The 27,879-nt window shown below is 48.4% G+C and overlaps 1 protein-coding gene across 2 annotated transcripts in view; it reads left to right on the forward strand.

The window, feature by feature from the left end:
* Nucleotides 1-27,879, forward strand: part of LOC120507465 (collagen alpha-1(XXVII) chain-like) — a 141,890-nt gene that overhangs the window by 1,799 nt on the left and 112,212 nt on the right. For both annotated transcript variants that reach the window (XR_005628773.1, XM_039720181.1), the window contains exons 2-4: nt 6,799-6,869; nt 12,435-13,858; nt 22,699-22,752. Coding sequence is in view for 1 of the 2 variants with exons in the window: in XM_039720181.1 (XP_039576115.1) it covers nt 6,799-6,869; nt 12,435-13,858; nt 22,699-22,752 (1,549 nt within the window). In the remaining variant the exon portion in view is untranslated. The remainder of the gene's footprint in view (nt 1-6,798; nt 6,870-12,434; nt 13,859-22,698; nt 22,753-27,879) is intronic.

The following is a 27,879-nucleotide window of genomic DNA, read 5'->3' on the forward strand; positions in this document are numbered from 1 at the left end:
CGCTGGTAACTGCAGCATCTCCCAGTTACACCTTTTTAGTGCTGGGAATGGTCTGGGAGAGCCGCCTGGCACCGTGCAAGGGTGGCTGGCGTCAGAAAGGGAGCAGCCCCAAGGGGACCCGACAGATAAAGGTTCCTTTGAACCAGCAGCGTGTCACAGCGAGGGGACGGCTCTGGAGCGACACTTGGCCCCAGGCACAGCCCCTGACAGGGCACCAGCTGCCCGGCCTGCCCGGGGCTCGGCGCGGTCCGTGAGGACAGCGATGTGCCCGGTGTGCTGCCTGGGGACAGATCCCAGCCCTGTGAGCGCGGCTCAGGAGGGACCGGGGGCAGGCAGCGTGGCTCCCGGCCTGCCGGGGACCCGTGCCCGGCTCTGCCTCGGGGTGTCCCCGGCTGGCACAGCCCTGCCGTGGGCTCCGAGCCGGGCAGTGCTCAATCTGCCCCCGGTGCCTGGGCAGGAGCGCCTTTTGCGGGGGTCCTGGCTGGCCTGTCCCCTGCCGGTGCCGCTCCGGTCCCTCCTCAGCAGAGGTCGCTTGCTGCCCTTCGCATCCTCTCCCTCAGGGATTTCGGGGCTGGATCCGAGTCTCCTGGCGGAGCGCCGTGCATCCCACCGCCCCATGGCCCAGGGCCCCCTCAGGCCGCTGCTCTTGGGCAGGGTGCCCTGAGCGGCTGGCACGGCCCTGGGCCAGCCTGGGCTGGCTGAGGGCTGTGCTGCCTGGGGACAGCTTGTGATGGCAGTGGTCTGGCACTCCCGTGTGGCACTGGGGTCCCTCTGGTACTCGTGCAGCTGATTCTGGAGCAGGGCTGGTGGCTGGGGAGCTGCGGGCCCTACAGGAGGCCTGCGGGTGACCCAGGGGAGGAGCGGCAGTCGCAGGGTCTGCGGGAAGACTTGAGCTGCCAGAGTTTGTAAAACCAGAAGGACACAAAATTTTACAGGCTCTTCAAGCTTAGAGTGCCCCTCTTGGTAATTTCTAGCGAGCACAGACCCCCCAAAACACGGGGGAGGGTCTGCATTACGCTGCACATCGAGTCCAGGTGCTGTTCCACTGTGTGACTTTGGCCCACTCAGCCCCAGTGCCACTTCTGGCCATGGAGGAGGCTCGATGCTCCTGGGGACCTCTGATGGGTGACAGCCTGCTGTCACAGCCCTGGGGTGGTGGCACAGTGCTGGTCTGGGGCTGCCTGGCCCATCTGTGTGCTGGATGAGGAAGCTGCACACATGGTACTACAGCATCCACCCAGCACCATTGGGGTGGGTCAGCCCCTGGGAAGGCCTAAAAGGGCTGGAAGGGGGCATGGATCCTTTTTAAGACGAAAAGAGGATGGCTTGCAAGCTGGGCAGGTCTGGGGACAGATTATGGCACTGCTGGACAAATTCAGCAGTAGGGTGGCAAATGATGTGTGTGCTGGGTGCTTGGGGGTAGAGAGGAGGCAATTGCACCTGGAGATGTGTCCCATGAGGGATAGACAGCATCATCGTCCAGGACCACCCTCCTGCTATTTCCATGCGTCTCTCTGAGTGTGTGCTTTATTAAAATAAAGCTCCAACTTCATCCCCTTTCTGCAGTGGGTTGAGGGGTTAAAATCTGCCCTGCTTAATATCTCTGTTCATGAAGATTCTGTTACTGACTGAAGGTTGGCCAGGTTTGTGGTGAGATTGGTGTTGGAAATCTCTGCCCAGGGACAAACAGGGTTTGTGGGATTTTTTTACTCCCTTCCGTTTCTTTGCCAATTTGTTGGGGACATAAGTAGAAATGATGGACGCTTTTACTGAAGCAAATGGAAACAATGGGGAATTCTATATGGCTCTGCCAAACCCCATTCACAAAATGAAGGAATGCAAAGGCATTTGTTGGAAGGACAAAAAAGGAGTTAGATGACAGATCAGGCTTAGCACTTCTGTTTGTCGAGGGCTCCAGTTACTGGAGAACACAAAGGCCAGGGCCAGCACTGAGTGTTGTCACTTCACACAGCAGCAAAGCCAATATCCCAGACAGACAGGGATGGGGAGCGAAGGGCAGGGAGTCATGGGTTCCCAGGAAAGATCCCCACTGTGGAGAGCTGCTGGGAGCTGCCTGGAGGTGTTTGAGCCTTATCAGTCTGGCATCTCTCATGTGGGGGAGCAGGTTGGCACCAGGAGCAGCCCAGCTCTGGGACAGCTCTGTGCAGTGAATGCACAGAGGCTCCAGTTCAGTCAGGAGGACAAGGACCAGCAATTTGGGACCCTTCAGCCCTCTGTGTGCAGGTGCCAGCCTAAACCCCTGAGAGGATGAGGTGTGAGGTCACCCTGGCCATGCTGGTGCTTCATCCCCACCTTCTGTGCACTGCAGGTCAGGGTGGCCCTCCTGGAGAAGTCCTGAGAGGAGCTGTAGGTGCCAGATGAGCAAATGTCAGGCCTTTATGGATCCAGCTCTCCTGCTATGGGCAGGGACACCTTCCAGTAGACCAGGCTGGTCTAAGCCCTGTCCAACTTGGCCTTGAACCCTTCCAGCGTTAGGGATTTCATTTTTCCTTACTTAATATTGGCATTTTCTAGATCGCTCTGTTAAGAATGTATTTCTAGGGGCCATATCTCTTTGCCTGCTCAATACTTTTCCTTAAAAATGTAGCTGCTGAATGGGGATTGAAAACTAATAGTATTTCAGTTGTTTCAGAAACTTTGCCCTTATCACACTGGCGTTTGCAGCAGTGTCTGTGCACAAAATCTTTGCCTGGAGGTGTAAGTCAATACCTCATTTATACTGCAGGAAAGGACTGAGCAGGGTCAATATGGGGACATCTACATAGTTGTGTGTTTCCATTGCTCTTGCCAGAAATTGAGGGGGAGTGGAGAAATACCATCATTTCCAGAAGCCCCAGAAGCTCCACAGAGGAGGCTGCTGGTACAAAATAAGATTTGTACCCCAAAAAGCTGGGATGGAATCGATGCACAGTACAATTTAGAGCCTCAGTTTATAGGTTGTGATTTGCTTCCTGTTTGTCAAAACTGCTTGGGACTCTTGCAGAATATCACCTCCAGTCATGGGCAAGGGGTCTTATCTTAAGCCACACGTGCATTTTCTCCTTTTTAAGATATACTGTCTGATCTACAGCTAGAAATGCAGATTTGCTTTTCTTGAAAAGCAATTTTCAGCCTCCAGCTGGCTTTGTGGTCTTTTGAACAGGAAGAATATACACCTGAATGGAGAAAAGTGGTGGGGAATTGTTTTTCCACCTTGCAGTAATGTTTGCAATTTCAAAGCCATTTCCCCACTGTAAATGAAGGAGAAAAAAAATAATTAAATGCTGCCATGGGCCCTTGAAATAGTTCCTTCAGCTTCAACCCATCATCTAAACAAACAAGATGTCAAAATCATTTGGACTTCTTATCTTAAGGCAGGGCAAACCTTTTATTAAAAAAAAACCCTGGAATTGTGCCAAACCAATTCCAGAAATAGTGTGAAATTAGCTGATCACAATTATTTTACAGGTTGCCTCAGCTTTGTCAAATTGTCACTTCCTCGAGGACAATTTGTGACCAAGTTTACCCTGAAGGCTCTTTGGTTCCTGCTGTCCTAAATTCAGTGCAGGGCTTCATTCCAGCACTTGTCTGGTCAGAAGGGAATAAGGGTGTTTGTGCTTCTCTGTCCCTCTCAGTTGTACTTTTCCTTGGACTCCTGGCACTGGTCAGTTCCCGTGGACTGATCCACAGGAGCTTGCCAAAAGTGGGGAAGTAAAATTAAGCTGTAGTCAGTAACTTCAGTTTGCTATAAAGGGAGTTGATGTCTGCACTGGAAAACTTTAAAGGCTCATGTGAGCTTACATCATGTGTGCTGTGGGGCACCTCTACACCCAGGACTGCAGCAGTGGGTTGGGTTGGAAGGGACCATAAAAGTTCATCCCATTCCACCCCCTTCCATGGGCAGGGACACCTTCCACTATCCCAGGCTGCTCCAAGCCCTGTCCAGCCTGACCTTGGATGTTTCCAGTGATGGGTCAGCCACAGCTTCTCTGGGCAGCCTGTGTCTCACCACCCTCACAGGGAACAATTTCTTCCTAATATCAATTCTAAGTCTGCCCACCTTCAGTTTAAAGCCTTCCTCTTTGTCCTGTCCCTCCATGCCCCTGTCCAAAGTCACTCCCCATCCCTCTTGGAGCCCCTTTAGGCACTGGAAGGTGCTCCAAGTTCTCTCTTGAGCATTGTTTTCTCCAGGCAAACAACCCCAGAATCCTCATTGTGGTACTCACACAGCCTGTGAACAAAAGAAATAAACGCCTTTAGTGGCGTCTCTTGATAGCGTGGAAATCACTGCTCATGGGAGGAAGCCGAGATAAAGGCAAGGTGGGTTTGATAGCTCTATATAAGGAGAAAAATCTTCTTTACTCCTGCTACTCCAGCTGCTTATGCAGCTCTGTCGCTGCAGAGCTGTAACGGAAAAAGAGCCTGCATTAAGAACCCCGGGATAATTAACAGCCCCATCACTCACACCGCTGCCATTTGGAAGCTGCTTTTGCTTTTTCCATTAAGTTGGTGAATTTTGCCAAAGTGTTTTTCTTCAGTGTTTTGGCACCTGGCCCCGCTCTCAGCTCTTGGTGTTGGCCATGTGAGGGGTCCAGGAGCAGGGCTGGGGCCAGCTGGATCCCACACTGTGCATTCGTCTCCTTTACAGCCTGAGAGTGTCACTGGAATGAAATTACGTGCTGGATTTTCCCCCAAGACTTGTTCTCCTCATTGTGTCAATCAGCAGGGAGTTTGGTTTGTGAAGGTGCCCCTCAAAAAAACAAAAATGGACTTCAGTGTGCTGTGAGCAGCAGTGGTTGTACAAATTGATCCTCACCAGATCACAGGTGTTTAACACCTGGGACTGCTGCTGGTGATGACCCCCTTCCCTGTCCTCCTGTGTTCTCTTCAGGCAGTCAAGCTGGTGATCCCCAGCCAGGTCTTTGCTCCATGCACACGTGGAATTGTGTCCACAACTTAAACTCTGTTGGAGATGAGCACAGAAATTCAGGTTGCCTCGTGAAGTGGATTTTAGCCTCTCTCATGGCAAAAAAAAATAGTGCCACAGGTGGCCATGAAGAATCATCCTGTCCTGCTTCCCTTCCTCCACTCCCTGAAGGTACTGGGGCAGCGGCTCTCCTTGGGCTTGGCAGTGTCTTCATCCCAACAGCTGTGTCCCACAGGATGAAGCTGTCAGAAAAGAACCAGAACTCCCCAGCTGGAGATCTCTGGAGCGTGGTGAGGGTCCCCTGGTTAGGATATGGCTGGATGTAGGACGTGGCAAAAGAACACCAGGACTGGGCTATTCCTGGCTGTTCTTTCATAAACTAAAGCAGTCCCAGGGCTCCTGAAGTGTGCAGCCCAGTGTCAGGGTGATGGAAACAGCTAAGTAGGACATGGATTGTTTCAGCTCATTTCTTTCCCAGTTGATGTGGGACCACTCCAGTATTTTATCTCTTTAAGCCTTAAAATATTAGTTAGTGGCTGGATTCCTGGATGGATTTTTACGTTCAAAGCCAGGTTTCCCCACTGATGTAAATCACTGTGGCTTTGTTTTAGCTCAGGGAAAGGGTCTCCTGCACTGAGTGAGAATTGGCCAGGGTAATACATTGTCTCAGAGGATGATTTCTTGGGCTAAAGCTGAGGCTTGATGGCAGGAGAAGAGTGGTTTGATTCATGACTTGTGCATCAGATGTGGAGAGAGGAGCAAGCTGCACTTTGGCATGGCTTTGCACAGTCCAGTGCTCACACTGGCTGGGCTGAAGTGACAAACAACCTGTGGATGTCCCACACTGCTGCCTCCTGGCTGAAGACTTTCTGTAGTTTACATTTCTGTCTCTTCTTCCAGCAGCCTCTGCTGATGAAGCTGTTAAATATCCTCTCTAGAAGATGAGGGAATTCAATCTTCAAACTTTCCACTGACAGCTTTAAATGAGCCTAACCAAGGAGTTTCCCATGTTCTTTAGTTGGCTACAAATCAAGGAAGCTGATGGGGGAAAGCTGGGGGTTTAGTTACCTTTCTGGTAAAAGCTTTTTTTTCTCCAAGCTGCTGTTTTCAATGGCACTTGAAGGCTTAAAGCTGAGCTAACAGAGAAGTTTGTCAAATTCGCTCTCAGGCATGGAGGGGTCTGCGAGAGCACAGGGTTGGAAGTCTGTGGATCTCCCTCTTTCTAAACTTTCCTGCTATCCCAGGCTTGTGAGAAGGTTCTCAGTGGCTCAGCACAGGGTGCTGAGTGGTGAGAAGCTGCCCCCATCTTTGCACCTGGGTGTAAAATGAGGAACAGACCTGTGTAGGATTTTGCATGCTTAGGATATTGTTGAGCACACAGTAAAGCACGAGGACTCGGTGTGTTTGCGGAGGTGACAGGGCACTGAGTGCCAGCCCATTTCCTGCCCATGTCCCCACAGCCCTGCACGTGCATTCCTGGCAGGGCTTTTAGGCCTCCCAGCTTTGAATGATTTCTCCATTCCCTTGCATTTCTGGTGGTCTGTTCTCGGTGGGCTGAGTGCCAAAGAGCAGCAGTAGCAGAGGCACTGATGGCCCAGCACTGATGGCCCTGCCTCTCAAAACTCTGGGCTGGTCCTTGTTCAAGGCTCCTAATACTATTGGGAAGCCTTTCCATTAAGTTCAGTGGGTTTTGGATTACTTTGAAGCAGAAAAATATGGTCTCAGCCTGAATCTACTTCCTGGAGCCACGCTGGCACTGTCACAGCCTTTGCTGGACAGGGGATCAAGGAGAAGACCTTTAACAATGGAATTGATTTTGTTACTGTTGTTGTAGAAATGCATTAAATTTTTTTCTTCTGTTCAATTTTTAGGGGATTCTGCTTTCTCTGGACAATATTGTGTTTTACTTGGTTCCTGGGATTCACACAGGGAAATTCTGAAGGTAAACTACACTTTTTCTTTTCTTTCCTCTTTCAACAAAAGTAAAAACCAAGTGATTTGGTACCAGTGTAGCATTATAACTTAACAATCAATGTCTGAGCCCAGTGCACAGTTAGATGCATTTATTGCTGATAGCTGCAGTACAGATGATATAGATGGTGCAGTTAAGAGCTGACAAAAGAACCAGGTTTTGTGCAGGTGATTACGTGTCCCACAGGATTTGCAGAGTGTTTTTGTCTGGTGGAACTGGTGGGAGTGAAGCACTTTGTGTCTAAAATGTCACTGGCATCCACCTGCACTTGCCAGGACTTAACTGCTCTTAGAAACTGCCTCTTGAGACTGGGGCTTTATGGAATTAAATGCCTCTTACAGATTTTTCCATGACTTTGGTGCACCCCAGACACACCTCTGCCAGCACAGGGGTTGTCACATACAGAAATAATGTGAGTTCTAAAGGTAAAAGCAAATTTAAGGGAGGAAAATCCTACAGGGTTCTTGACAATAAAATGGCTATAGCTGGTTCAGTCTCTGTGCTGTAAGGGAATATTCTATAGAGGAGTGACACCTTCAGCCTGTCCTCACACCTCCCTGGTGCTGCCAGGGACAGGACTAGGCTGAGGTACAATAATCAATGACCCTACAAAAGGAGATTAAAGCTTGAAGGCCAACAAAATCATCAAAAAATATTAATCTTTAACAGTTGATAGTGGGTGCTGAGCATCTCTGCAATATCTGTTTGAAAAAGAGCCTCCTCTTAAAATAGCAACACCTTTCCCACATGGATGCTTTACACGGGTATTTGCTGGGCCTGAACAGCTTCCCCTGCTGTCAGCAGACAACACTAAGTGGACTAGCAGGCTCCAGGGCTCTCCTCTCAGTCTCTAAAACATGAAGGAAAAATAGAAATTTGGTCAACACTCAGCTGTCAGCCAGCCCATGGACCACTTTTTACAGGAGGGAGGGAATAGAGCCCTGCCATCAGCAATTTTGAAAAATGTAATATTTTCCAAATTCTGCCTCCATGCAAAGGAGGTGAACATCTGGCTGAATTACTTAGTCAAGCAGTTTTCAGAGCAAGTTTTATGTCAGCTCGTAAAGAGGCAGAACAAATACTGTGTCTTGGCATCTTGCTTTTCAAGTAGATTATAATATGCTGTTTAGATTCACCTCTATCCATCATTTTACTCCTAAGATAATTATGGGATGTGGCTGTGTCTTTTGTTACCATCAATCTAAAGCAAACTCTTTCATTTCACTCTCATTGTGTTTACCTTGGTGTAGTTGATAGCTCCCCTCTGAGATACTTTGTCTGTGATAAAATAATTTTGAAAAACTTGCCTGGTTCCCACACAATGAGAGAGAGCATTTCCTTCTGGGTGCCAGAAAATAAAACCTTCCAGGGAAGAAAAGGCTGGAAGAAAATCTGGGTGACTTGAGGCTGTGTTATCACCCAGAATTTTCAAACATGAGCCTCAGAAGCAGTAAGAAGTTCACAGGGCAGTGTGAGGATGAAATTAAGCCAATGCTGTGGGATTTTGAAAACACTCTGGCTGTTACTCTAAGGATTAGGAGTCTTCCTGTATGCTGGAAAATCAGGGAACACAGAGGATGATCTTTCCATGAGTGTTACAAATCCAAAAGATTGTGAGGTGAGTTCATTTGTTGTGTGCTGACTAAAGGTCTGGGCAGTAACTTTTGGAACTGCTGCACTTAATTCAACCCAGTTTTAGCTGTGGGCATCACATCTTGGCTGTTGGAATCTGGGAAGCTGCAAGTTATTCCTCTCCTGCCTTTTGGCTTCTTTTTCTTATACAGCTTTTTGTGTGGTGAAGGGGGGAAGAAAAGAAAGAGAGGGGAAGGATTACAATAAAATATTTTTTCTCCTTTTTCAGAGATGATGATGGGGTTGTTCAGGAATCTGTGTGTATCTCACGTCATGCACAGAGTCTGATAGAAGAGTTTTTCCCAATTGCTCAAATGTTACTACAGGAATGTTGCTACTAGCTTTGAGGCACCTGGGATCAGGCAGCTCTAAGTGAATGTTCTTTTTAAATAATGTGTTTTGATGGAAAAATCCACAGAGGAAAAAGACTGAAGGGGAAAAAAATCCTCTGCTAAACTTGGAGCTGCTTCAGGAAGTCAGAATTACCTTGCATTTCACATTAGTTGATGACATCCTGTATCCCAGGAGATGTGACCCAACAGCCCAGACACTTGGATGGGATGGAGAGGAGAGGAGATGGGCTGGGTGCACAGGAGCCCTGAGCTCTGTGCCTGGACCTGGTGCTGGAAAGTTCACATGTGTGTCCTGCAGAAGGATGCCTTAATGGGATTTTGCGTGGGCACCCAGAGTTTGGCTCCACCTTAGCGGGTTCTGAGGGAGAGGAGTGTTTGGGTTGTGCTTTTTTCCCTTAAGCACTCCTGGATGCTGTTGCTAACGAGGCACTGGGATTGCAAACAGCAGCAGCATCCTCTGAGCACGGAAACATCCTTAGGTCTTTGCAGAGCAGCTACCAAATAAATAACTCCTAGAGCATGCAGCATCTCTAGCAGAGACAGCCCTGTCTGCCTCTGAGGGAGAACCTAAAAATACATGTAGAAATTGGAAGCTGGAGACTAGCTGCTTGCTTAAGTGGTAAATTTATTTTCTTAGGGATAAATCCTGATGCCTTTGAAGTCTGTGGCAAAGGTCCCACTTCTCTTCACTAAAGTCAGGCTTTGGCCTTTGCTTTTTCATGGGCTCTGGAGATCATCCAGAATGAAGACACTGCCATGATTCCTCTGCTCAATGCAGAGAGGGGAGGGCTACTGAGACAGATCTGTTGGACAATATGGAATAAAACCAGTGGGGGAACAAGGATTTCAGAGAATGGGAGAAATGCTGTCATTAACACTTGAACATGCAGTGCAGTAAATTACCCCTCTGCACAGAGTCGAAACGTTTCCATCCTTTTCTACATCTGACACACCTTCTCCAGGGTAGTGTCTGCTAGAAAATGAGTCAAGCTGCTTTAAAAAAGGAAGGTGGGAATAAAGCTAAACTCAGGCAAAGTAAATACTGATTGACTTGTTCCTAATATACAAAATGGCCGAGGTTTTTGCCAAAGTCAAGGAACAGAGGTTTTCTCATCATTCTCCTCCCTTCTTGGCCAGCAGCATTACAGGTCTCAGACTGTTTGAGTCTACAACCCTTCTGGCCAACACCAAGGGGGTCTTTACGTGCCAGTTCTCCAAATATTGTGTTCTGTACATAGTTAAGGGTAAAAGCAGCTGAATACCAAGGCCCCTTTAGAAAATGAGGTAGTTTTTTGGTTTTTTTTTTTCCCGTTTGGAGGATTGTTGATTTACTTTTGATCTAGGAAAGTTGCAATCTCATGGTGTTAGCCATGATTGGCACCACCACCTTTCTGAGTGTTAAGTTCTTGCCTTGCAACATTAGCATTTGGGTTGTACAGCCCTGACTGCCTTCCCCAAAGAGCACTGAGGTGGGAGAGTTGGCTGGTCCAGGAGTGGTGGGGATGGCATTTGGGCAGGAAGAGGGGAGGAAGTGCAGTTATCCTAGCTCACTGTCACCTGTGCTAGTGTCACAGGAATCACAAACACCTTAACAGGGTCATTTGGGTTGGAAAACCCTTACAATCCTCAAATCCAGCTGTTAACCCAGGGCTGCCATGCCTACCACTAAACCATTAGATGTCCCCAAGTGCCACATCTGATGTCTTTTGAACACTTCCATGGATGGTGACTCCACCACTTCACTGGGCAGCTCATTCCAATGCCTTACAAACCTTTTGGTAAAGAAGCCTTTCCTACTCTTCATTCTAGCACCTCCTTCCCCACACCCCCAGCACAACTGGGTTTTTTTTCCCTTTGGAGGACTGTTGATTTACTTTTGATCTAGGAAAGTTGCAATCTCATGGTGTTAGCCATGATTGGCACCACCACCTTTCTGAGTGTTAAGTTCTTGCCTTGCAACATTAGCATTTGGGTTGTACAGCCCTGACTGCCTTCCCCAAAGAGCACTGAGGTGGGAGAGTTGGCTGGTCCAGGAGTGGTGGGGATGGCATTTGGGCAGGAAGAGGGGAGGAAGTGCAGTTATCCTAGCTCACTGTCACCTGTGCTAGTGTCACAGGAATCACAAACACCTTAACAGGGTCATTTGGGTTGGAAAACCCTTACAATCCTCAAATCCAGCTGTTAACCCAGGGCTGCCATGCCTACCACTAAACCATTAGATGTCCCCAAGTGCCACATCTGATGTCTTTTGAACACTTCCATGGATGGTGACTCCACCACTTCACTGGGCAGCTCATTCCAATGCCTTACAAACCTTTTGGTAAAGAAGCCTTTCCTACTCTTCATTCTAGAACCTCCTTCCCCACACCCCCAGCACAGCTTGAGGGCTTTTCCTCTCATCCTATTGTTTGATACCTGGGAGGAGAACCTGACTACAACCTCCTGTCAGGGAGTTTCAGAGAGTGAGAAGTTCTCCCCTGAGCCTCTTTTTCCTCTAGGTTGAGCTCCTTTAGCTGCTCAACGCAGGATCTTTTTCAGGTCTGGGCACATTTACCTTTGGAGTTTTGCTCACGTAGACCTCGGCATCTTCTCCTAAATAATTCAGCTGAGGCTGCTGCCAGCTGGCCCCAGTTTGTGTTGCTGTTGCCTGCTAATCTGAGCTGTGAATGGCTGCTGATAGACCTCACGGGCAGGGGGTTCTGCTTGTCTGTCCATTGCAAATTCCTCCTGGAGTTGGGGGAGAAAGATTCTCTGGGCATCAATCCCTCTCCTCCTGTCTTGAGCAAGGCACCTGGCTCCTAGAGGCAAATCTCACCTCCACTACTCAGTGGCAGCCATAACCAATTTCTGAGTTCTTTACAAACCAAGTCTGGTTCCAGCCTATTAAAATAATTCATTGCTGTAAGATGATCTGCTGGGAAAAAAAAAAGTACTGTTGAGAACCTTGAGCAGTTCACTGAAATCTAGGTGTAATTTTTTTCATGCTGGGAGGCACCTGTGCTTCCCTAAACTCTCCAAGATCAAAAGCTGCTGCTTGCTAGCTTGGGGAGAGAGAGATACAAGGCTTTTGCTTCCTCTGGAAGTTTTGTTACTTGCCCTCTGGGGATACAAAATTTTGCAATCCCAGCTCAATCTGTTGTTTGAATTCCTTTTCAGCTATGTGGTCAGTACTCAGAATTAAATCCCAGAAATAGGACTAGGGGTGCTCAGTGGGAAATTTCCTTGTAGTGAGGTCAGCTCCCTCCAGAACATATGAGCCAGTCCCTGGTGGGACAGGAGAACTCACCAGATGCACCACGGAGCTGATGCATTTTGGCAATTGCTGGTAATCACGTTGAGCATGCACTTGCCCCTCACACAATGTGAGAAGAGCCGTGAGTTCTCCATGCTGGTTATGGGAATATATATGTGGGAGGGTGGGATTGGATGTATGAGTTGGGATTTCCTGTAGCCTGTTGGCTTTGTGCATGGATTGGTTTCACCTCCCTCCACACCCATCCAGCCCTTGGGCCGCCCAGCACCTCACATAATCTTTGTGCTTCCCTTTCAGATGTGGATGTTCTTCAAAGACTGGGCCTGTCAGGGAAAAGGCCATCGAGTGGATGGTCCTCCTCACGTACAGTTCCTCAAGGAGTCATTCCTTTCAAATCAGGGGTCATCTTCACTCAGCGAGCCCGTGTGGAGGCACCGCTCAGCGCCCTCCTCCCCGCAGGCTCCAGCTCTGACCTGCTCCTGGTGCTGAGCCTCTGCTCCCACCGCATCAACAACGCTTTTCTCTTTGCTGTCAGGAGCAAAAAGAAAAAACTGCAGCTGGGGGTCCAGTTTGTGCCTGGGAAGATCATCGTGTACGTGGGCCACAAGCGCTCTGTATATTTTGATTACAATGTCCACGATGGCCAGTGGCACAATATGGCCATCAACATTCGTGGCCAGACAGTCACTTTATTTACTTCTTGTGGGAAGCGCAGAGTACATGCGGATTTGCATTTTAAAAAGGATGAGGCGTTGGATCCACACGGATCTTTCCTCTTTGGGAAGATAAGCCAGCACTCCGTGCAGTTTGAAGGAGCCATCTGCCAGTTTGATATTTATCCTTCCGCCAAGGCAGCTCATCATTACTGTAAATACCTGAAAAAACAGTGCAGGCAAGCAGATACCTACCGGCCAAACCTGCCCCCTCTCATCCCCCTCCTGCCCAGGGATCCCAGTGCCTCCCCCAGCACCCCACAGCGTACGGAGCCCTCGCTGCAGGGTCTGAAAAACCTGACCACTGCTGCCCCAAACTTGGAGTTTGGCAGGGTCACTGCGCCCCTCAAGACAAGGGGTTCAGGTACAACAACCCCCACATTGCTGTCAACCCCACCATCACGGCTGAGACTGACTACCAAAGCCACCAAGGTCACAGTGGCCCCAGCTGTTCTGTCAAGTACTAAATCACAGGTACCCACCCAGTCCCCTCGGGGCGTGGGGACAACCCTCAGGGTGTCTCAGCCCACTCCCAGCACACGCAGGGAGAAAACTCCCCTTCCCACTGCTAAAAGGGCCCCACCAACGAGCCAGAGCCCGGTCACGGCCAGCAGGAAGGAGCCAGAGCAAGAGACCAAAAAGAAGATCAACCAAAAACCAACCATTGAGCCCCCTGAAGCACTCAGTACTGTAAAGCCACTGAGGAGGGTGACTGATAACACAACGAGCAATGTCCACCTTGTCACCCTAAAGCCAACCCTGCAGAACCCAAGCCGTGGGCCCATCCCAAAGAAGCCGTCCCCCACCAGGAGAGTGGATCCCAGCATCATCCCTCTGGTGTACACCAAGCCACCCCTGGGCTCTGCCCGGCCCAGCTCCAGAGCCAGGGCCTTCAACCTCACAACCCCGGCTGCCACAGATGGCTATCAAATCTTTGACCCCTTGGGACCCACTCCGTTTCCATTTTTACTGGGATTTCCAGGAGTGAAAGGAGAGAGAGGACCTCAGGTACGTTCAGGCTCTTCATGGTGGCTCTTCCCAGTCACAGCTCGGCTCAAGGGCTGGCAGACCACAAGCTCCAAGGGTTTCTGTGAAGCTCATCCAAGTGTGGCAGCCAAGCCCTGCTACATTCCTGATCATCACAATTTTAGCATAAATCTCAGTTTGAACCTGAGTGTTCAGTGATGGTGGATGCCATGAAACATTTGTGGTTAAGTTGCTGCTTAACGTCAGATTTTTTAAAAGAAAGGGGCAAAAAAAAGAGAAATCCCACCTTCTTTTCCTTTAAATTGCTGGCTAAAATTGTAATGACCAGGTTGGCACTATCTTCCACACCCTTGGTTTATCTCTGGTCATCTTCCATAGAAAACCCAGATGCCTTAAAAACATGCCTCAAGTTAACGATTTCTTGGCACTTGTTCTTAATTTTTTTTGTATCTGATATTCACAAATCTAGAAAAGTTCCAGCAAATGTAAGTGCAGAGATGGCTTCAGAATTTATTTTTTTAAACAAAGTTTCATCTGTTTTTATGGTATAAATTTTTCTTGGGTGTTTTGTTCTGTTTTATATTTCTCATAGCCTCCACTTAAAACATGCAAAAAGTTTCCTTTATAAATTTAACTACTGCATTCCACATAAAAAATAACCCTTTTCAGGTTGTATATATTGGCCATTGTAAAAGCATACATACGTTTTGTAATGCTAAAAGCACTCAGGCTCCACTAATTATTTGCTGGCTGTTCTTCCTTTTTTTTTCCAAATTTGAGAATGCAAACATGATCTTTAAACTGGCCAACTTTTAGGGGGATTTGGTGTTCCAACCCAAACTGTCAATAGGAGAGAGGGGTTGTACATGTAAAATAAGTTTCTCGCAGACAGAGCCTTTGGTTGCCAAGATCCAGCCTAGAGGGAATTTTTATAGCTGACTTCTTAAAATAGTGAAAGAAGAGTTTACAATGGAAATATTGAGGCTGGCGTAAGGAATGACCAGCACTTGTCTCTGCAGAGCTGCTCCTTGGTGCAAGTAACACCTCAAGTGGGATGGTTGGGTATCCCCAAGTCCTCAATGAGGGATAAGCAGTTTGTGTTTCCTCCTGTCCCATCTCAAAGCTGGGTGGTGATTTCTCTCCCTGTTCTTTGTGTGTGGAGTCACCCAGGGTGGTGTTTTGTTCCCAGGTTCCTGCCCCTGGGAGAGGTGAAGGTGATCCTGGGCAGGGGTTGAGTGTGGGCTACAGGCACCCATCCCTGATGGAGTCTTGCTGCTTGGAGAAGTTTTGCTAAATCCCTGAGTAGACAGAACAAGCTCCAGCAATTTGATCTTTGGGCAGGCTTCTGTGTTTTATGGAGAGTAATTTTAGGCATATTTCCAAAAGAAGAAATCCAGCAGTTGTGCATTTCCCTTAAAACATCACTTAGCTTTAAGGGGTGAATCTGGATGCCTGCTCCAAGCCCACCAAAATCCTGACCTCTGCCACCTTCTTGCTCTTCAAATGTCATGAGGGTGACCAAGCTCTAAGCCCCTGCAATGTAAAGAGCTTATTATTGAACTGGAGTGGAAAATCTCTCTCAGGCTTGTGAATCATAGCAAAGAAATGGATTCAGGCTGTGGAGGGCTGAGGGAAGGGATGGCAGGATTTTTCCATCCTGTCTGAGAACAACTGGAGTCCTGAACCGAGGGAAAGGAGAACTTTCTGAGGCTCTGTCTGGCCTTATTCTCTTTGACTGCTGGAAACAAAATCAGGGCTTGGGGAGGGAAAGGTTATGGCTTGGCTGGAGCTGGCTGCCACACGGTGCTCAACAGCTCCTGTGACTCACTCGGAGATCTCTGTACCACGCTTCCTTGGATGTCTCTGACGTGGGAAGGGAAAGAGGAAAAAAGATCGGAATGGGGATGACATGTTGAGAAATTAATGCAGCACGTCCATGGCCAGATGAGCATGTTTGAGAGCAAAGTGCTGATAAATGTTCTGTGCCTGAGTAATTACCTGGCGCCATCCTCGTGCTGCCGGGCCGGCGCTCCTGATGAGGTCAGTGATATCCCAGCCTGGCCAGGGCAGGTCGTGGGCTGGGAATGTCATCTGCTGTCTGGCACACCGAGGGAAGGATAAGGTGATTAATTAGTTTTCCCAGTTGCTGCCTGATACAAGGTCTCTTCAAGATGCTTGTCACCCTGAGGAGGGAGGTGTTGAGGGGGGGGATCTGCCTTCTGCCTGTTCAGCAAGGATTGGGGCCACCTTGGCTGTGCTTTCTGGGCAGACTGGCAGCTACAGAACCCTTCCACCTAGACAGAAAGGACTGTTATTCGTCCTGATCATCCCAATGGCAGTGATGACTCAGGCTGTATGGTGTCTGCACTTGAGGTTTTGTGAATTCTGTTAAAATAACCAATGAAGTATTCTTAGCTGTGCAGAAAGGCCCCATCCAACAATAGAGGAAGGGTTTAATGGTTAGAGAAGTGTGACCAAAGGAATGAAAGGATTTGTTTAGGAATAAAATTCAGCACCCTCCATGTATTAATCTGTCCTGAAGGACCACTAGGGTGCTGTGCAAAAGGAAATGGAGATGCTGCATCCCACATGCAACTCAGGCAGAGCATTAATTCTTCAGGAGCGTTGGGTTTGCTGAGCAGTTAGAGGAGGGAGGGCAATATGTTCTTAAAAAAGAAAAACTTCTTGGGAACCATTAATAACCACAAGCATTTGGGATCTCAGCTCTATGGTTTTTTTGGAGGGGAGAAATAACAAAAAGAACACCCAGATATCGTGCGAAGTTAGTAACGCAGCACTGACTCAGCAGCTGGCAAAAGTCCCGCTGGATCATCCCCACTGCCCAAAGCATCTCAGCCAGCCTTGCTCCAGAGCTCCAGGCCCTGCAGCATGACCCCAGCACGTGGCTGGATGTAGCATAAAACCCCCCTCAAAAGAAAAATGCATACTGAAAAGTAGTATCTGTTGTGAGCATGTCAAACTCTTGAACTAAGGCTGTGATGTGGTGGGTGTTTGAATCCTCCAGTGGATGGGGTGTCATTTGCTTGTCTAGACCAGCAGCAGGTTTGGCAGGGAGATTTTGGGGGCTACTATAGCCTCTCCCCTGCCCACCAGCACCCCCTGCCAGATAAAGCTGTGCTAAACCCCTTCCCTGGCATGGCTGGGGTCTAGCACAGTGTACCCTAAGTCAGACCTTTCTCCTCCTATATAAAGCTGCAATTCCATCCCTACAGCCAAGCCTCTTGACAAGCCTAAGGGTTATTTTTAGAGCAAGAAAACCACCCCTAATGCTGAATGTGCAGGCTGGGATCACTGAGAGGCTGTGGAAGCGCTGAGTAACAGGAGGGGAACAGGAATGTGTTTCAAGGACACCCCAATATCCCAGTCAGGGGACAGGGGCTCACACCAGTTCCAGCTGCGTGGCCAGGAGCCCCAGGCTGGAGCAGTGGTGGTGCCTGGCAGGCAGCTCCCTCTCCCTCCCTCTCTGTCTCCCTCTCTGCAAGGCACATGTGTTTCCAAGGTCCCCAGTCTAGACTGCTCCAGCTGCCATCCTCTGCACGAGCAGTTTGTCTTGGAGCCCAGCTCCTTCCCTAAAGAAACAATCCCAGCCAATTCAATCAGTGGGCAGGGGAGAGAGGTGACTGGAAATGCCGATAAAATATATGAAGTGCCTATTTCCAGTCCTCCTCACACCAGAAAAGGCTATTTGAGATGCCAGCCCATGATAAATTAAGGAACACACAACGTGTTTGAATATCTATTAATGAATGAGTCATAGTAATAATAAAAAAAGAGACTGCATGCTTTGTATAATGCATGGGGAAAGTTTTATTCTTGCTCACATAATTGGATCAAATTTTTTTTGGTGATTTAACCGGAAATATCCCTGAAGGGAAATCTTGCAGGCAAATGACCAAGCATCAGAGAAGTCTGTTTGTGTAAAATAAAATTAATTTTGAAGAGAGATAGTTGATAGTGTGTTTGAGATAAATGTGCTGCAAAGGATCTAGGATTGTACAAGTATATACAAGTATTTTTATAAATTTTTAAAAATAGAAAGCGAGTAGTAGAGTAGGTGATCCCTCTATTCCTTCCCAGCCTTTCAGGCTGCCTTCCAAGGTCTGGGATCGCTCCAGTGCCCTGCAGAGCCTGTTCCTGAAATATCTCTGTAGAAAAGCGCCTTTCATCAAGCTGGAACACTCATATTTTGTTGTGTATTGTGCTGCCACTCTGTGAGGAGCCCAGTTGTGGACAAGGACCTTTGTGTGATAGGTGTTGCACAGACCCAGAGCAAACATCTGTGCCTGGTGAGGAAATCGTGTTACGAGGCTGGCTCTGCACCAGCAGCTCAGCTCCTGCCAGAATTATGAGGGCTTTTTGTTTTTAGACTGGTTGAAACCCAGACGTGTCCAAATTTTAATACGATAAGCCTGCCTTGGAGAAGAAAGTAACCAAAGAGTTGGGAGTTTTTCCCCTAAAATTCTAGCTTTGTTTTAGGCAGTTTTTGAAGCCGTGCAGTGCCTGGCAATGATGGGGAGGTGAGGAGAGGTTGCCAGGCTGTTGAAGATGAGGGTTTTTCTTCTTCTCTTCTATTCTCCTAAGCAGGGAATTTTGAATTCCAGTGCTGTCCGTGTAGCTGGTGCTTCCCAGACATGCAAGGCTAAAGGGTAGGTTTGTGGCAGGGGCCATCTTTCCTGTAGGAATATTTCTTTTCTTCTTGGAAGAAATCAGTTCAGGTCCTTTATCTGCAGAGGAAACATCTCTCCTGTTCAGAACGTGGTGCCAATGTGGGGAGAAGCTTTTGGTGTGTTTTCTGAACTCCTTTTTAAGTTGACTTTTAGTACAGGCATTAACACCTGAGAAAGAGGAATGTTCTCTCTTCTCTCCTCAGTCTAGAAGTGTTTTGCACTTCTGAAACAGACTTTTCTGGGACCCAGGAGAACTGTGCCACTAGTGGCTGAACAGAAATACGTTGGGAATACCCTAAAGTAAATATGTCCATCTGTCAGAGTGCACTGGAATATGAGCTTAATAGTTTCCTGGGAAATCTCAGCTCTTTGCTGCCAGGCTGAGTACTCACCCCTGGGGAAACAATTACAGGAATCCTTTGCTATCTGACCAAGTTGATTCAGCAGTCATTTCCCAATTTCCAGCACCAGTTCTTGTACTCAGTGTGCTTTAATTCCAACAGCAGGTTTGGCCTTGCTGAGTTTGGAGCTCAGAAGGCACCTTGCTCCCTGCAGCACTGCTGTGGGCAGAGGAAGCAGTGAAGGGGGGTCACAGTGTGGGAGAGGCAGAGATATAAATTAGCAGCAAGAGGAAATGGCAGGATTTCCCTTATCCTCAGGGTCCGATGTATTTTCCTTTCAGACAAGTATGTTTAATTTTCCATTTGCAATTTGAAGCTCAGAGAGCTAAGATTAAAAAAAGTCCCTTTTGCACCAGCAAGTTTCCCAGCAGCAGCTTAGAATAAATCCTGTAATCATTTGGTGGGGTCGTAGTCATTGCTAATGCTACCGTGGGAAACTGAGAAGGGTTAAACTTTATTGTGGCTGCCCTGAGCTGCTTCAGGAACTGTTCAGGCTGGTTAACAGCTCAGCTGTTTGGCTTGAGAAGAGAGAGAGTAGCTGCTGCTGCTGCTGCTGAGTTTCTCCTTGATCTCTGATCTTGCTTTGTGTGATAACAGGGTGGGTGTTCTCTGCCATCAGTTTGCAGGAGGAGCAGGCAAGGAGCCAGAGAGACAAGAGCTGCAGTGCCAGGAGCAGGAGCTCACCACAGGAGGCTTCATCCCTGTGATGGGAGGGCAGGGGCAGAGCACTGATATCCTCATCCCACTGCCAGCAGCAGGAAATCCTCCTGCCCATTGGAGCACTGCCCTCTGCTCCTGAGGAAATCCCCAGGAGTGTCCTAAAGGATGGTGGAGAGGTCCCCACAGGCTCTGTGTGATCTGAGCTGGGGAGGCTGAGTGTGCAGGCTCTGGCACCTCGCTGACAGACATCTCCTGCTCCCCCTGTGGAGCCCTGCACCTGAGGGGGACTGCATCCATCATTTGTGAGAAGCTGGGCCCTGATCCAGCCCACTCTCCTCTGGCTGCCTCTCCGGATGCACACTTTCCCTGGGTGAATTTCAGCATTGCTCTCCCCAGGCAAAGCCAGGTGGGATGTGGGCTCTTGTCCCAGAGCTTGAGCCTCTTGTCTGAGAGCATGGGCTGGGTGATAGAGAGGCAGAGGGGAAAGGAGTCACCAGGAGGGCACAGCCCATGTCCCATCCAACCCAGCCACCAAGGAACAGAGAAATATGACAAGTACAAAGTGGTCTCACAGGGTGTCACTTCTCACCAGTGCCTGTGCCCATCCACTGCCCCAGTCCTCTTCCACCTTCACTGGCTTCAATTTAAAAGTGATCACATCCTTACCTTCTGCAGTTGCTGTAGAGGCTGGCACCTTTGAGCCACTCATCCCACCTTCACCTTATCCCTCTTACTCCTCAAGAAAGGAAAAAATGAGTCTGAAGGGATGACAGATCAAAGCACTATGGCAGGGACTCTGAATTGTGTACTGCTCTCTGCTTTTCCAGCTAGAAGCCTTTCTCTCAACTCTGTATTCCCACTCCAGTGCTGGTATTAACTCTCTCCTTATTTTTGTGTTAGCTTCAGTCTGTTCTAAGCAGACTCCACATTTTTGGAGAAGGTTTTTCCTCAAGCAGCCAAGTACAATTGCAGCTGCTGTTAGCAGGAAGGTGGAAAAGGTCACCTCAGTTTTGGTACACGGGGAATGTCGTGCTCAGACAGTTGCATCTCCTCTTTTACCTCCTCTAAGGGTGTAAATGAGCATGGGTTTTGGTGGAAGAGAGATTAAGGACTTGGATTAATCTCTGATAAACCCTTATTAAAACTGTGGCTGCCTCAGTTGCACTGGATTTGTGGTTTGATAGTTATCATCCCAACTAAAAGGGCAGGGGGATATTTTTAATAAAAGCTGAGGTTCTGGAGCACAATTATACATGAAGCTTAAAAAACCCCTACAATTACGTGTCTATTTGCACAGCTGTATAATTGCATTATGCACGGGGCCCTGAGCTGGCACAATGGCAGGTTAAAACACTGGGATATTGCTAAAATGAGGGTCAGCTGTATCAATGAGGGTTGTTAATACAAAGACCAGTAATACTGTGTTGGCCAGCAGCAAGCAGCTGGCAGAGGGGTCAGAGGAAGTGTCCCATTGCAGCTGTGGAGATGACCTGTCCAGGGCTGGGCAGCAGCAGTGGGGCTTATGATGACAGAAGTCCATCCTGTGTGTCACAGTGAGGGACATGACCTGTTCTGTGCTGTGCAGGCTCCTTTAAAACAAGCCTTTTCTTGTTATCTTCACTACAGGGATAAAAAGTTACTATTTATTTGTTGTGCTGATAAATTAATAGCACAGAGGACGCTGGGCTTTGCTTATGCCTTCCTTTTTTTTCTACTGTGCCAAGTTTGGCTCTTAAAATAGATAGATAAGACTTCAGATAATAGCCTTTTATACAACTTAATGTGCTGTTTACATATGGGAGGGTTGGTAATATTTATCCATCTGTTACCTGTATGGTTCAGGCAAGTTTTCTCTTTCCAAAATCTTTTCCTGGGCATGAGATTTAGGGTAGGGATCTCCTGGGTCAATTTTTTTCTTACTGAATCATGTCCTTGGTGACTCCTGGGAGCTGCACGAGAGATCTTGAGCTTTTTTGCTCCTGCTCGTGGGCAGCACCAGCCTCAGCAGCTCTGAGCAGCAGGGCCAGCCTGGCAGGGAGGAGATCCCCCAGGGATGGCCCAGTGGGAAGGGAGCAAGGCCAGAATGTGGCCATGCACATTCATCCCTGTGCAATGCTGCTCCTGGGACTGCCATGCAGGCAGAGAGCTCAGGCTGCCTTCCAAACACCCTTCAGTGGCTGCTCTGGATGTGTCTCCAGTGAATGCAATGGAAAGTTGTCTTTTGTAGCAAGCTACCAGAATATAAATCCTCTGGGAGACGCTTTAATTAGCAGTTATTCTTGTCAGACATGTCTGGCTTGGGGGAAAAGAAGTTTTGAGGAGTTACTAGGAGTTGCAGATGGCTCTTCAGAAATCTGAATTCTCCAGCCCATTGAAAAAAAAAAGAATAAATATATGAACAAATCCAAAGGAGTTCAAACCTCGTTGGTTAAGTATCTTTTCCTAACCTGTTTCAGATCAGTGCACAGCTGGGCTCCTGATATCTCCACTTTGTTCTTCCCCTCTTACAAGAGCCCCCACTACTCTGACGTGTATGACCCGACCTTTTCTTTGCTACAGAACTGTATTTAAGAATTTCCAACACTGACACCAATTTTATTACATTTTATAACCTGCTGCTCTGAAATATGAAGTGCTGGGGTTACACATAATCACAGATTATGTTGTAACTCATGTAGGAACCTACAACACCAAGAGCTGCACGTGTCCAGCTGATAGACATTAGAACACACAATGTGCTTCCCTTGCCAAGGTGCTAGCACAGAGCAGGAAAAGCCAAAGCTGGGACCCAGTTGTGTTACCCCTGTGACACAGCACAGCTCCAGGAGAGGGGAAGCAGCTGTGATCCTGGGAATGCAGGCTGCAGCAGAAAGATGGGCATGCTCTGTCTCTGCTCTATGGAAATACATGCTCCTGCAGACATTTTTGTGTGTGGCTTTTTGTCTCTTTATAGCAATAGCATAAATTGAAGGGAAGTTTTGGCTGTGATGCTCTAATTGGCCCTTCTCCCCAGGTCTTCTCCAAATGATTGTGTTATGGGTCTCTGTGAAGCATTGTCAGTAGCACCATTCTGTTTCAGAACCATCACTAACACTTATTTTTGTTTTTCTAGGGCCCACCAGGTCTGCCAGGCTTACCAGGACCCCCTGGCAAGAGAGGTTCTCGAGTAAGTTCTTTAAAAGCTTCCTTCCATTTGTATTTGAATCTGCCTGTCCTGTTGCTCCAAGGGCTGCTGTAGCTCCTGTGGCTGAGTAATGATTTCTTCAGGACCCTCTCTGTTGAGCTCTGGTCTCCTTCTCTCTCATTCCCTGTTGGAGGTTTTCACACTGGTGATTTGCAGCCTCCCTGAGCTAAGGTTTGGCATCAGCAAAGGCTGGGGATGGATGTTTCCAAAAGGCTGTCAGAAGAATGAGATCTGTCTGTCTCATTTTGTTTCCAGTTTCTGTTCCTTCTTGCAAGCCCACTGCTGAATATTAGCTTTGGCTGCTTTTTGCACTCCCCTTCCCTCTCCCCAGCTTCACAAATTGTTTAGTTCAAGGTCCTTCATTAGGGGGATCAAGGTCCAGGACCAAGGACTCAGCACACACAGAGATGAGGTTTTTTTGCTCCCCAGACTGAGACCTGCTCTCTGACTCCTTTTCAAGCCCTCAAGCAGAATGCCTTATCTGTTCAGGAATTCGCAATGGCTCTCGCAGAATTTCTTCCTCCCCAAATGAAATTCTGATGCAGATCTTTGAACACTGAGTGCTGTGCTGAGGAAACATCTGGAGCTGAGTGCTGCAGCTAGCTGTGAGAAAAGCCTTCTGCGCTGGCCCAGCTCTCCCAGGGCTGGGCAGTGTGCCTGACCTGGATGCAGTGAATGCTGGCACTGCTCTCCTGGCAGCACAGGGCTCTTTTCCTGGGAGCACAGTGCTGTCCCACAGGCTGCAGCCATGCAGCCCCTTTCCTCAGCACTGCTCTGGGCTGGGAATCCAAAGGTGTGAGTGTCTGAGGCTGGAGGAAAGGAATATTTGGATCTGTGATCCAGGCAGCATCCTGGCCTGGCAGCAGAGGGAGATTTCCTCACACATACTTGGCTAAACCTCAACCCCCGTGTAATGTCTTTAAAGAGCAAGCAAGAGGCTGAGAGCTGGGAGGCTCGGCATTCCCTCAGGACACTTGTTACACTCCTGTGAGATCTCACAGTAACCAGAAAAACAAACTCATCTCCTTTCTCCAGCAGTAAAGTGCAGGTCTGCAGGACCCCTGGAGCCTGGGCCTGTGTGAATCAAAAGCTGATTTGGGCTGTAAGTGAGCGGGGTTAGGCAGCACCAGGCTCGTGTTTATGGATGGGACAATCTGTTCCACATTAGAGAATTTTTTTTTGAAGCATTTGCCCTGATATCTTCTGTCACAAGTGCCCAAGCAGTTCCCACATCAGTAGATTGCCCAGGGTTTGCATTTCTTGGCATCCCCATTAAAGCTGGAAGTTGGTTCCTACCCCAGCTCACTGCTTATGAGGGGTGTTTGCTGTTACTTCTGGCAATCCTGTGGTTTGCAAACTAAACTCCAGGTCTCATCCTCCAGCTGCATCCCTTGCCTGCTGTATGGGTGACCAAATTTCAGCTCCACAACCCAATTCCACTTGAGTTTCTTCTGAAGGAAATAGCATCATGTCATAACTGTCTGTTATTCCCCAGCTGTGGCGCGCTCCATGCCATATTTAAGGTGATCCTCTGAAAGACAATAAGCAACGGAGGGTTTCTGAGCTCAGTCCCTGACAGAGGTGCTGAGAATTGGTCCAGGAAAGAGTTCCCAGTTAGGAAGTGCTGAGCACAGCTGAGCCTGGCTTGGCTCAGACCTCTGCAGAGAGGCTGTGCTAATTTTGGGAGGGGGCAGAAGGGTCACTCTATGAATGTCTGGCCTGGAGCACTGGAGACAGGACTGCTCTGTGCCTGAATTGTTTTGACTTTGGGAAGTGTTTCTCCTGGTAATTTTCTCTTGTGTCTCTTTGAGATTTAGGGATTTCATTGGAAAGTGAAACTGCCAGGAACTAAGAGAGGCTTAGGGGAATTCTTGCATCTTTTGCTTTTGTTGTGCTCGAAAAACTTAAAAATAAACGTGCAACGTTGCAGGGGTCATGTTCTACCTCTCCTAACCTGATCCTCCAAAAAAGCAGCTGCAGAGTTCTTGCACCAGCCCATGGATAAGCCGTGAGGTGTCCCATCAGGCTACAGCCCAAGCTGGGAGCTCCAGAGGAGAGATGAACTTTGCAGGCAGCTTTGCAGTGCTGGATGCAGAGAAAAGGAAGGATCTTTTTGTCACCAATGCAATTTTTGCCCTAATGCATGAGATTAATTGCCTTTGTTGTAACTTGCATCATTTGTATGTTATTAATGCTTATGCAGTTGCTTGGCACATTTGAAAATCCAGTAGCAGCGTTTGACTTGTGACTTTCTGTAGCTGTGAAGTTTCTGTGAAGTTGCCTCATGCTGATGTGTAGTGCAGAATTTCCACCCCATATTGTCTCCTCTCTTTGTTCTCCCCATATTGGTCAGGGTAAAATGAAACCTCTGATTAGCCTTTGCCTTGAGAGTGAGACTGTGGTGGGTGAGAGTCTGTAAGAAAATCTGGCTGCTCCCATGGATCTGTCTCCTGGTTTTCAGCAGATGAGTATCACCAGACCTGCCTGTGCAGTCTGAGGGTGGCTCTTCCATGTAGGTAATGCCACCTGCCTTGCAAAAACACATCCCAGCCTCTGTAACAGCATGGAGGAGGTTCTGACTGGGACATATCTCAGCATTCAAGAGCAATCCAAGGCAGGGTAGCAGAGTGGGTAGTCTGGTAATTTTGTTGAAAATTACAATTTCTCCATTTTTAAAAGCCAATCCCCATTTCAGGAGCATGGAATTTATTGCACACCCTATCATTCCAGCAGCAGGGCCCCACTGAGACAGAGTCAGGCTATTCCTGTGCTCTCCTCTCTGCAGCTATGAAAGCAAATTTTCATTTTCATAACAAGTGAAAACTGGGGTTACTTCTTTTCGTTATTTCCTGAGGGACTCCAAGAGAAATGAGTTAAAAATTGCAATAGGAATGGCTATCTCAGCTATCTCAGGAGTGGCTAACACTGTCTCAGGAGTGGCTAACACTATCTCAGGAGTGGCTAACACTACCTCAGGAGCTCTCCAGCCTGCAGAGATATTGCTGTACTGGGGAATGGCTAATAACGCTATCTCAGGAGTGGCTAACACTATCTCAGGAGCTCTCCAGCCTGCAGAGATATTGCTGTACTGCCATGTGTGCTCTCCAGGAAGGGTTTCTCTGTCTCTCTCGAGCTAGGATGCTTTTCAGCTTTCATGTCTGCATTAAAGAATTTGAGACATAAGAAGAGGTCTGTCCACACTGTTTGTTCTCGGATAAATGTGCTGTGTGCCTGATCAGGTGTCTGTGTAAGATCTGAGGGAATGGCAGTGTTAGCAATGAAGGATTTCCCCAGCTTTATATGATGTGAAGTGCCAGGCAGGTCACAGGACACCTTTTCCATGGTGTAAGTGTGAGTGGTGGCACTGGGAGTGCACTGGGTGACACCCCCAGCTCTGTGCAAGCCACTGGTGCTGAGCTTTCATTTCTGACCTTTGCATTTATCCAAACATCAGGGTCTCCCAGGGAGGCAGAGGCTGGGATTTGCTCTCAGGGATGTGCCAACAAGCTCTGCAAGGAGCTGTCAACAAAGGGCTCCCACTGGAGCAATCATTCCTTCACCACTGCAGCTTTTCTTGCTTCACCACAGGCTCTGTGAGTTTCCCCCAAGCTGTCTGCATGAGGGGCTTGGGACAGCACATCTGCATCCACCACAGACTGGGACTCGTTCCCCTGGTGTGGTTTGACCAGCAAAGTGCCCATGGCTTGAGTGGGTCTGCAGAAAAGAGCTGTGAGAGTGACACTTGGTCTCCATCCCTGCCTTCCAGAAGCTGTGGAAATCCCAGTTACCTGGTTTGCCTCTGCATGAAGGAAACAGCAAAGGCAATGCCAGACAGCAGTCCAGCTCATGGGATGGTTTGGGTTGAAAGGCACCACAAAGATCATCTTGTTCCAGCCTGACACCATGGGCAGGGAACCTTCCACTGGACCAGGCTGCTCCAAGCCCTGTCCAGCCTGGCCTTGGTTGTTTGCTCAGCCCCCAGGACAGCAAGAAAAGAGCAACAGTCAGACTTTCCAAAACACTTAAATAATTCAGGAAGCCAGGTCCCACTGGTAGTCACTCCCTCTCCAACAGGTGAGCAAACACAGGTACAGAAGTGTTTCATCCCTGTCCATACCACAGCTCAGAGGCAGAATCAGCAACAAAAAGCCTGATGTGCTGCAATTGCTCTTGGTTTATTTAAACTCTGAGACACCATGGGAGAAATCCAAATGGATTTGGGTGAAGGGAACTCACGGGCACTCCCTGATGCCTCAGGATGCACTTGCCATCCTCCTGTGAACCACAGCAGCTTGAAAGCCTGGGAGGTCCCAGTGTAACATGTCCCTGTTACATTTGGTCTGTGCCTGGAAAAAATCTCCCTCCCCTTCAAAATGCAGGGCTTCCCTCCTGAAACAAGCAGCTCAGTCAGCTGGGGAGATTCCCCAGTATCCTCATTCCATTAGGAAGATTTTCCAGTTTCTGAAAAGTGTTTAAAGAAACAGTTTGCTTGGCTTCACTTCAAATATTTAGCTCTTTTTCAGCAAGCCAGAGGTCACAGTGGGATCTGTAGGTCAGAAGCAGAAAAAGTTGCTTTACACAGTGAAACCCCACGACATAATGAGTTTCAAATGAGTGGTCATTCCTCTGACTGGAGCTCTCTAACATTTAACAGGAGTTGGGAGGATTTTTTCCCTTTCCTTATGAATGCTGGAGGGTTGGGGGAAGCTGTGCACAGTTACACTTTTGTTAATTTTTGTGGGCTGGGAACCACGAGGCATAAAAGCCCTTCTGTGAGCAGGGTCCCATCTCCAGGCACCCCCGAGCTGAGCTGGGTGGCTCAGCATCCTTCTCAAGCAGCATCATTCACACAGAAGGCATTCCAGGGAGATGGGAAACCCCTCCTGGCTTGGAGAACACATTCAGGGATTGTTCTGCTCTCCGTGCCACAGAGCAGCCTGGGGCTGCTGCTGTCCCATGGTCAAATTTTCCATGGAGTTTCTGGTACAAGGCTTGGAAGCTTCCAGATGCAAGCCTGCCTGCTGCTAGTTTGGATTGTTTCAGCAAATATAGGAGGCTGAAGTGGGTGGGGAAATGAGCACCCCAGCAAATAGTGACACATGCAGTGGG

Source organism: Passer montanus, unplaced genomic scaffold (genome assembly GCF_014805655.1).
Source record: "Passer montanus isolate IOZ18808 unplaced genomic scaffold, ASM1480565v1 scaffold43, whole genome shotgun sequence".
NCBI lineage: Eukaryota > Metazoa > Chordata > Aves > Passeriformes > Passeridae > Passer > Passer montanus.